At 40.3% G+C, this 10,760-nt stretch overlaps 1 protein-coding gene across 1 annotated transcript in view; it reads right to left on the bottom strand.

Annotated features, from left to right (window-relative positions):
* Positions 1–1,023: 1,023 nt before the first annotated feature.
* LOC121369646 (leucine-rich repeat-containing protein 74A-like) overlaps positions 1,024–10,760 on the bottom strand; it is a 70,620-nt gene continuing 60,883 nt past the window's right edge. Inside the window, exons 11-14 of the mRNA XM_041494688.1 lie at positions 8,141–8,236; positions 6,144–6,374; positions 5,588–5,673; positions 1,024–1,477 (exon numbers count right to left, since the gene is read on the bottom strand). Of these exons, the coding sequence (XP_041350622.1) occupies positions 1,273–1,477; positions 5,588–5,673; positions 6,144–6,374; positions 8,141–8,236 (618 nt within the window). The 3' untranslated portion in view covers positions 1,024–1,272. The remainder of the gene's footprint in view (positions 1,478–5,587; positions 5,674–6,143; positions 6,375–8,140; positions 8,237–10,760) is intronic.

Here is a 10,760-nt window from a genome sequence, read left to right as displayed (position 1 = left end):
ACGCACTCAACACATTTTTATTTACGGTTATATGGCGTAAGACATATGGTTAAGGACCACACAGATTTTGAGAGGAAACCCGCTGTCGCTACATAGGCTACTCTTTTACGACAGGCAACAAGGGATCTTTTATTTGCGCTTCCCACAGGCAGGATAGCACAAACCATGGCCTTTGTTGAACCAGTTATGGATCACTGGTCGGTGCAAGTGGTTTACACCTACCCATTGAGCCTTGCGGAGCACTCACTCACGGTTTGGAGTCGGTATCTGGATTAAAAATCCCATGCCTCGACTGGGATCCGAACCCAGTACCTACCAGCCTGTAGACCGATGGCCTGCCACGACGCCACCGAGGCCGGTTCACTAAATGGATTTTCTGTAACCGCCACTGTGTCAGACGACAGATGTATTGGCGATTAAAACTGCAAGCATAAACTTCCGCGTTTCGGTCTGTTTTTGTGAATCACGCCTTATGTCTGATAACCGAAGTCACCCGAAGAATGCCGAATGAGATATCACACTTTTCTACTTTATGTTTACCGTGTATTCGGGTTATTTCAGCCATCAGGTTAAAGGTTTGTTTTCTTTAAAGACACCACTAGAGCACATTTAGTCATTTTTACAGTCTTAGAGAGGAAACCCTCTATATTTTTTCATTAGTAGCAAAGGATCTTTTATTTGCACCATCCGACAGACAGGATAGTACATACCACGGCCTTTTAAATACCCGTCGTGGTTCAGCCATGAGACGATTGACGTGTTGTGGCCAGTCACCTCTACTTGACCAATAAAATGGATACATGTATTGCTATTTCGATTACCTCAGATATATTCTTTATTCCTATTAAAGAGAATTATAACAACAAAACAACAGATATACATATATACCAAGAAATAAATAAAGCCCAGAGACAAACAAGTATAGATAATAGTAATAACTAAAGATAAAAAAAAAACCTTAACCCCCCCCCCCCCCCCACACACACACACACACACAATTAAACAAACCAACATAAGATTTTATAATATTTTTCATTTATTACAAATGTTTTTAATTAATAGATGGTTTTGCAAATACAGTCCTCGCAAACAGCAAACCAATTTTTAAGTCTGGCCAGTTCTTGAAATTATTACGTCACTTAATCACGTGATCATTATCTAATATGTCATTGATCAATAAAATATAATGACAAAATAATTTCGGTATTATTACATCATTGAGTATTATTAGTCACGTGATTATTGTCTATGACGTCATTCATCCCCAGCTGGTCACGTGGTGAGTAGTGACGGAACCTTCATGTCGGTTCCAACCAGTTGATTACCCCACGCGGTCTCCGCCTGACTCCACCACAGAGATGTCACTGATCGGGCGAAAACTGGGTTTTTGGCAGGTCTCGGAGAATATATCGTCAAAGGAGTCATTGCTATTTTCTCCTTTTCAGACTTTCTTTTTTGGGCTGCTTGTAAGAGATCGCTGAAAGAAAAAAACAGAGGCTCGCATAATACAATTTTTATTCGTAATATATGATACTGGCGATACCAAAACACACACACACACACACACACACACACACACACACACACACACACATATATATATACTCTTCAAAAGAAGAAACGCAAAACCACATTGTCGTAACATTTGGAGAATATATTTCACTGATTGAAGATATGAGTAGATAATTCTCCAATGTTTTCAGTCATTGACCAAACAATAAAGGTCACGTGTCTAGTCCCGACTCGAGTAAGTGATAGGACACACCACCAAGGTCAAGGTCATCTGGAAATCAATACCGGGTCGGTGGCCTCCGCGTGTGGCCAACTGCCTGGCACCTGCCTGCCCATTGAAGCGGACCAGAGTACGAGGACGTCCCGGGGGATGGTGGCCCAGATCGGACTGCAAGGCTGCTGAGTGAGTGCTCGGGCAGGGTCTGGGGCTGTGGTTGTCGCTGTCGGAGGCGTCGGTCCATACTCGTCCAACAGATGCTCAATGGTTTGTGCTATCCGGTGATATCGATGGCCAAGGAAGGACATTAATGTTGTTGTTCTGTAGGAAAGCCGTTGTGAGACGTGCTGTGTGAGGCCTGGCGTTGTCATGTTGAAACAAAGCGTTGGCGTTGGCCATAACTGGAACGATGTGTGGCCGGAGGATCTGGTCAATGTAGCCCTGTGCATTCAGGGGCGCCCTGCACGTGGACCAGGTCAGTTCTGCCAGTGTGTGACATGGCTGCCCACACCAGACACTACCCCCGCCGAATCTGTCCACTTCCTGCACGCAGTTTGCCGCATAACGTTCACCACGACGCCTATACACTCGACATCTTCCATCATGACGTCGGAGCAGAAATCGGGACTCGTCACTGAACCACACCCTGTCTCCATCGCAGTTGAGGCCATTGTCGATGAATCTGGCACCACTGCAGTCGGAGTCGACGGTGTTGTGGTGTTAAGATGACACCTCGAACTGGACGTCTGGCACGAATTCCTACCTCACGTAGGCGGTTCCGTACGGTCTGGTCGGATATCCTGCGCAAACCTGGTATTGGCTGCGGCTGTGGAGGTGGCAGTAGTCAATCGTTCCCGAAGGTGGCGTACCCGGATGTAGCGGTCCTGCCCGGGGGTAGTGACCCGTGGTCGACCGGATCTAGGGAGGTCACGTGTTGATCCATGTTGCTGGTAACGGTTCCACAGTCTGGAGATGGTGCTTGGGGACACATGGAATGCCCTGGCAACGGCCGTTCTGGATTCGCCTGCGTCTAGTCGGCCGATGGCATTGTTTCTCTGCGGTTCACTGAGACGTGGCATGTCCTGGATTGTCAACTGTCGGCCAGATACAGAGGCCAGGCAAGCGAACACCCTGCACTTTTATACTGTCGGTGTTCATGTTGCACGTGCAGACAACGCACGTGCAGTGGTGACATGGTTTGCACGTGGCTGCGTTTTTGCGAATATTCACATTTTGAAACTTTATTTTACAGTAGCTGCGTTTTATCGAATGTAACCGTGGGAATGTGTTTGGGACATGCAATGACCTTATATTCACAAAGCATGAACCGGTAGGAAACATAAAATCGGAGTTATAACCCATTTGTACCCTTTTGCGTTTCTTTTTTTGAAGAGTATATATCACTGATGCAAGATATGACTAGATAAATCTCCATATTTTCAGTCACTGACCAAAAATAAAGGTCACGTGTCATAAGCCCGACTCGACTCATGTATTTCAGACTAGATTTTCAATAAACATACTCTTTAAATAAGTACAGTAAATACAAATAACTTTTAGTTTTGCGATAACAATACAAAATTTGTATATTTATTTATGAATTAGAGTTTAGAAACTCTTTTTGAATGTGACAGAATGTAGCTAGCGACTTGACGTCATGTATCTTGTATGACGTTATAGGTCAAAAGCCTCACTATGTTGACGATACACAAAAATGAAATAAATAATGATTTTCAGGCTATTCCCGTTTGATTGCAGGATAAAAGAAATAACAGGTTACTGTCTTAAGCTAATGCAGCTCGGCAGAGCCTCGCTGCACTCGCCATTCTAACCTTCGGAGGATAAAACCGATATTTTAAGACAGTAACCAGTTATTTTCTCTCTCTCTCTCTCTCTCTCTCTCTCTCTCTCTCTCTCTCTCTCAGAATCTCTCTCTCAGATATATATATATATATATATATGTATGTATGTATGTATGTGTGTGTATATATATATAATATATATATATATATATATATATATATATATATATATATATATATATATATATATATATACTGAACAAAATTAGAAACTTCCGCTAACTTTGCTTGAGCATAACTTGATGAAAACAAACCGGGGGAATAATTGTTATATATGCGTTTAAAGAGTGTTCCATGATGCATCGTTTGGTGCAAAAATTATGGTTAACAGAAACTGGGAAAAATTTTGACCAAGTGTGGTAGGGGTTAAAAAAAAACCACCCACTTAATAACGGGTATGACCACCTCTTGAATTGACCACTGCAGTGCATCACAGGCGCATAGAATTGACTAAAGTGTTGATTTCTGCCTGTGGAATATTGTTCCATTCCTGAATGAGCGCTTGACGAAGTTCGCTGACGTTAGCGGGTGGGTTGGGACGACGTCTCAATCGTCTGTCCAGACTATCCCAGACATGCTCGATGGGGTTGAGATCAGGACTTTTAGCGGGCCAGTCATCAATGAAATCAATGTTATTTGTCCTAAGAAAATTTATCATGCTGAAAAATCGAGATGTTGGCGTTGTTATGGAACAGAGGAGTGACGTGATGAGCGAGAATGCCATCGCGGTAACGTTGAGCATTTAAATTGCCATCAATGACGACTAGTGGTGAACGATAACCATAGGCAATGGCTGCCCAGACCATGGCAGAACCCCCACCCCCGAAACGATCTCGTTCAAGAACACAACAGTCAGCATAGCGTTCATTTCTCCTACTGCCATCACCACGTTGTAAAGAAAATCTGGATTCATCCGAAAAAAGAACGGTATTCCAGCGTCGCCGTATCCAACGAGTGTGTACACGTACCCAATTAAGACGATTTAGACGATGACGTTGCGTTAAAACGCATCCGACGTAAGGACGTCGTGCATGTAAACCGTTCTCCCGCAGACGATTACGAACATTTCGCCCACTGATTCGGTTATTATGAAGCCCAGGTGTGTTAGCAGCAGTAGCAGTGGCAGTTTGGAATCGATTGCGCAAATGCGTGTTCATGATATAGCGGTCTTGACCACGCGTTGTAACACGCGGACGTCCACGACGTGGCAAGTCGTTGGTGCTTCCTGTCGTTCGAAATCTTACGCGAAGATTTCGTATCGCTCGACTAGAACTCCCAACATGCCTTGCAACGTCTTCTGTCGACATGCCAGCATCAAGCATGCCAATCGCCCGTTCGCGTAAATTATTGGGAATTCTTGGCATACTAAAAATGCTACAGTGTAAAAAACGTTAATATTTTTACAAATTTTGAAGCGTTTTCGTTCACTTGACAACAACGTCAGTAAGACAAGTAAAACAAATTGACCGAATACTACACGGGACATGTCGAACCATGCATGCACGTGCAAATTGAATTTCACGTTGTCGACGATTAACAGTGCAAAAATAATCGATAAAATTCATGAATCCTGATAATACAGCTCACGGCTAATACTACCTATATAATTTGATTACACAATGAATACTTTAAAGGGACTTACCCTAGTTTTTAAACACTAAGGCATATTTTAAACTATTATAGCCGTTTTTAATAATTTAAGTCATACTTTACTTAGATGTTATTGTTTAGATTATCGATTTCCATACATTCGAAGTGTTTTTGGTCATCCTGGTGTTTTTAATATCACAAGGTATTAGAAGGTATTTCACCATTTCAAAGTCACAGACTCATGTTTCACTCAATTGTAACTTTATCCAAATGTGTTACAGGTTTATAGATTAACTAAATTTAGTGTTAATTTTCACGGGTTGAAACTAGGGTATGTCCCTTTAACACAAAAAATACTATATGTACAAATCGGAAGTTTCTTTTTTTGTTCAGTATATATACTTACTGAAGTAAAAAGCGTTTATTTCCACTTTCTCCGAGGATTTCCGTCAGGCTAGTTACTTTTTCTTCTGAGACATCTTTGATGTTTTTCTGAAAGAGTAAACCATTCCTATGGTGACAGTAGTCTCTAGCTACTACTATAACAGTTTCAACAAAAAAAAGGATGGTATTTTTATCACTGAGAATATTGAATATTAAAATAACGTACCAGGTTGCTGGGTGATTTATAGCTTATTAGGGTGTATCAGATTTTCTCCAAGCGAAACATGGTCGTTAATGTGGTTATGTTCTTGATTTTGTATTTGGTAAAGATTGGATATTTTTGTATTTAAGAGATAACCATATGGAGGTTTTTTTTAAATGTGCGGGTGTTATTTTATAATAAAGGTTCAAATAAAGCGTGACGTAATTTTTGTATTTCGTTGAATGTTAAAATATAGGCTTGGGTATTGAAAATAAACTATTCTATATTTAATAAACAAGATGGCTGCTTTAAATATTGTTAAACCCATTTCTTTCATTTATTATATAGCGTATCACAGATATATGACTTTGTGTACCTTCAAACGTTGAATGACGTCAGCCGATGAGAGAATGACGTTGGTTTCCTTGACATCACCAAACAAATCATGAATCTGCACGTTGATTTCATTCAAAAACTTCACCACTTTGTCTAAATACGTGAATGACTTTGAACGTCGCGATGGTTGCACAACATAGATGACATCAATGTTGCAGTTTTCTATTACGTTGATTGCTGCAACGCCAAAATCTTCCTTCAGCACAACTCCCTGCAATAATTAGGATCATCACGTTTATAACAAAAATCATCCGCTAACTTATGTGAGAACGGCTTCGCCGATTCACACAGTTTGCGGATGATTTGTTTGTTCATATCCCGATGAACGTAAACGAAATAACAGACAATCCTTAATTGACAAAAGTATGCAATAAATAGAGAATAACTAGCTAATGACGTCGGATATCTGCTTTATCCTGCGAAGGTTAGAATGAAAATTTCTCATTCGGCCTGAACAAGATAAAGCCGATACCCGACGTCATTAACTAGTTATTATCTTTTATCTTGCAAAGTATAAAAATTAAGGGGGAAAGCTATTATTTCTATTATTTCAGCCGCATTGTACGATGACCTAGAGGTCAAATGAGCGATTCTGTAATGTAGCTATGCGTGTGACGTCACATGAGTGCCGTTAAAAGTCATATCCTTCCAGTCGCAGGATATGACTTTGCTTTATCCGTCATCATATCCTGTCAATAGAAACGGTGGTTATAGAAAAAAATGCGTATACGGGCACATTTGTGAATTCCCACTTCTGAAAGAGTCAAATATCTTATAGGAGCGTAGTACGTGTCTGTTACCGCATACGTTTACTCGTGGCATGTTTGACATCCAATTATAGCCTATGATTGATAAATCAATGTGCTCTAGTGGTGTCGTTAAACAAAACAAACTTTTTCTTCCTAACATTTGATATTGTTTTGGTGTGTTACTGTTGAGTAACATAACACCCTTTTGAGGGTGAAGTACCTTTAATATGCTTAGGTAAAATCCATTACCATTAAACTTAATTTCCATGCTTACATACAATTAAGCTTCAAATACGCTATTCTGACCACGCATCTTACCTTCCTAAGCCATCTTTCTCGGACGGTGGGATAATGGTTAATTCTTAATGATGTAGTGAAACAAAACACACTCTGGATGGGAGCTGGTACCGGGATTCGAACCCAGTACGTACCAGCCTTGGTTTAACAATTTTACCATCCAGGCCGATGATCCATTATCAATGAGAAGTTTTTTGACGTGTACTTTTAGAACAAGCTGTCTTGGGCGCAGGTTCTAACCACTGCCGGTTCCTTCATCCAAGACAGTAAAAGGCTTTGGGGTGGGAAAAGGTTGGAAAAGACTTTGGGATGGGAAAAGGCTGGAAAAGGCTTTGGGGAGGGAAAAGGCTGGAAAAGGCTTTGGGGAGGAAAAAGGCTATAAAAGGCTTTGTTGTGGGAAAAGGCTGGAAAAGGCTTTGGGGAGGGAAAAGGCTGGAAAAGGCTTTGGGTGGGTAAAAGGCTGAAAAAGGGTTTGGGGTGCGAAGAGGCTGGAAAAGGCTTTGGGGTGCGAAAAGGCTAGAAAAGGCTTTGGGGTAGGAAAAGGCTTTGGGGTGGGAAAAGGCTTTGGATGGAAAAAGGCTGGAAAAGGCTTTGGGGAGGGAAAAGGCGGAATTGCACACACTGGGAAGTACAAGGTAGCATGGGCAGTCCGAACGAAGGTCGGGGTGTGCGAGGAGGTTGTTTGGTGATGCGGTATAGGGAATTATAGCCAAAAGTAAAATGTGCGCATTTTAATTTCTTCTAGAGACTGTGCGTTTACTTTTGAGCAGTCTGGCCAAAAATAATGTGTCTGGCTAGTTTGAAGATATGCCCAAAGAATTGGAGCCCGATTATTGAACCTGGTTGATAAGAATAGCTTTTTGTTTTGTTTTAGCCCTTAAAAGGGCTTTTGCTTGGAGTTGGCAGAGTTGGATAAGTCTTCCTCCATTACCTCAAAATCCACTTCTTTTATAGCCGTGACATGTTTTCCCGATACAGCGTCAAGGATTGCCCTAGCGCCCTCTACCGTCAGAGGATTAAAACCAATCTGTAAATGCAAAAATATACTATGAAAAGACGTTTAGAACTTTGGTGTTACCGCATTGTACTTTAAAAGGAAGCCACATACAATGACGAGATATAAACTTCCTCTATTATTCTGTTCAATTATTTAGACCCAAAGTTTTTTGCAAATGTTACGTTTATTTCCTATTCGATATTTGTTTTCTTTGCATTTACATAAAAACAAACCCAAACCCCGACAGGTTTTATATACAAATTATCATATAAAATGCACGAAGTTGACTTAATTCCACTTTTTAAAAATCTCTGTGTCTTTTGAATGCACGTTATTTCTCCTATAAATAACTAAGGTCATTTGCATATCAAAACACTGGGATCTGAGGCTACGTGAAGGTCATTATAGCTTGTTTCACTAAATCAAGGTTATTATTCTTTTGCAGTGTGTAACAGCATTGTCTAATCTTTCCGTTAAATATAGATGTAAACAAACAGAACATGTAACCCTTTCTTGTAGGTGCATTATATTTAATAAATTTAGCTAATGTATTATGTATTTTTATTTTATTATATCAATTATATGTTAGCATACCATACCTAACCTAACACAACTGAGGTGTAGCACAGTAATAAACACAAATCACCTCACACACCGCAGGAATGTGCTTTCCAAATTTATAAATAAATTTAATGCAGGGCCGGACCCAGAAGACCGGGGGGGGGGGATAAAATGTCAAAGGCCACCAACATCAAATAATAATAAAAATGTTATTTAATTTGCCTCTAAATTGGGAACTCATACGTATATATATAGTATTTAGGGTGGTGCTAGGGGCTGGGGTTTGGGGGTTGGGTGTTACATTTGTAATGCAAAATACCAAAGGGTTATTGTTCGGACTCGTATGGGTTCAACCACTTTTTCATCCCGCAGACACAGCCCTGAATGTTCAAAATACGATAGCATTGCTTGGTCAATAACATCATTATTTCGATCTATGACTGCACGTGCTATTGTAGCAATGTGTAAACCACGTAAAATACAAGTTAGGTAGGGTATATAAATTCACTGAAAATGTATTAGTCGACATTCTTGTTATTGTTATTTGAGGAAAAATATGGGTAAATCGAAAAACACTTCAGTTGATGTAAAATCGTGTATTAAGAACGTTTTCGATTATTTTGAAGATGAATATCAGCGCGGTAGACCTAGGTATGCTTCTTATCGAATTGTCGATCGAGTTGCCGCTGCACTTAAAGTTTCGGTTTCAACAGTAAAAAGAACTGTGAAAAATCTAAGCTCTACGAATCCAAGCACAGCAATCACTGTTAAAAAACGCGACCGAAAACTCATCGATTTATTTGATAAAGATATTATTAGACGACGAGTATACAGATTTTATAGAGAGGGCGAATTACCTACATTACATAAGATTAACGTGGCTTTAAGGGAGGAATGTGGAATCAACATATCCATATCAACTTTACGAAGAACACTCCATGACCTCGATTTTAAATACAAACATACACATGTATGTCTACAACCGGAAAAGTGATTTTTGAGGACGCCAATATATCAGACAGGAGACTGTCCTATCTCCATGAAATATCCAGTTTACGAGAACAGGGGTATTTAATAGTGTATCAAGATGAGACCTGGGTGAATGTCAACCACACAACATCCCACCACTGGACAGATATCCACCCGGGCACAAGTACCGCCAATCACCTGCCGAAATCAGATGCTGCTGATCGAGTTCCTAAACTCTGTTCGGTGACTGGGAAGGGAAAAAGACTTATTATTTGTCATGCTGGCTGTGATAAATATGGATTGATAGATGGCTGTGAATTGATCTTTGAGGCTAAAAAAACAGACGGAGACTATCATGGTGAGATGAATCATGAAAATTTCATCAAATGGTTTGAAGAACAACTTATGCCTTCTCTACCAGAACCTTCTGTTATCGTCATGGATAACGCAAGCTACCACAACAAATTAACTGAGATTACACGATGTCCTGCACTAAACGCTAAAAAGGAAGAAATTCAGTCGTGGCTATGAAACAAAAATATACCTTTTGAGAGTAACATGACAAAGCCAGTTCTTTATGAACTTGTGAAAAGTAACAAAGGTGCAAAGCAATTTGTTACTGATGATATTGCTGAACGCCATGGGCACTTGTGTCTAAGACTGCCGCCAAGACATTCTGAACTCAATCCGATAGAACTGATCTGGAGTCAAGTCAAAGGGCACATAGCTCGTCATAATGATGGTAAAATGACCACGGTGCGGAGAGAACTTGCACATGCATTGAATTCTGTCACACCTACACACTTCTCTGACGCAGTTAAACATGTAATAAAGATCGAAGAAGATTTTAGAAAACAAAATAGTTTTATAAGAAATAAAATACCCCCTGTGATAGTCCCCCTTAACGAAGATAGTGATGAAGAAATGAGTTCGTCGACTGATTAAGTTATTTCTCCATACCCATCAGGAGTATTACTTTAATGTATGCATGAACTCTTTAACACCAAAAACAATTTATTTCCAT

The sequence above is a fragment of the Gigantopelta aegis genome, chromosome 4, assembly GCF_016097555.1.
Source record: "Gigantopelta aegis isolate Gae_Host chromosome 4, Gae_host_genome, whole genome shotgun sequence".
Lineage (NCBI taxonomy): Eukaryota > Metazoa > Mollusca > Gastropoda > Neomphalida > Peltospiridae > Gigantopelta > Gigantopelta aegis.
This window is presented reverse-complemented; position numbering and strand designations above follow the sequence as displayed.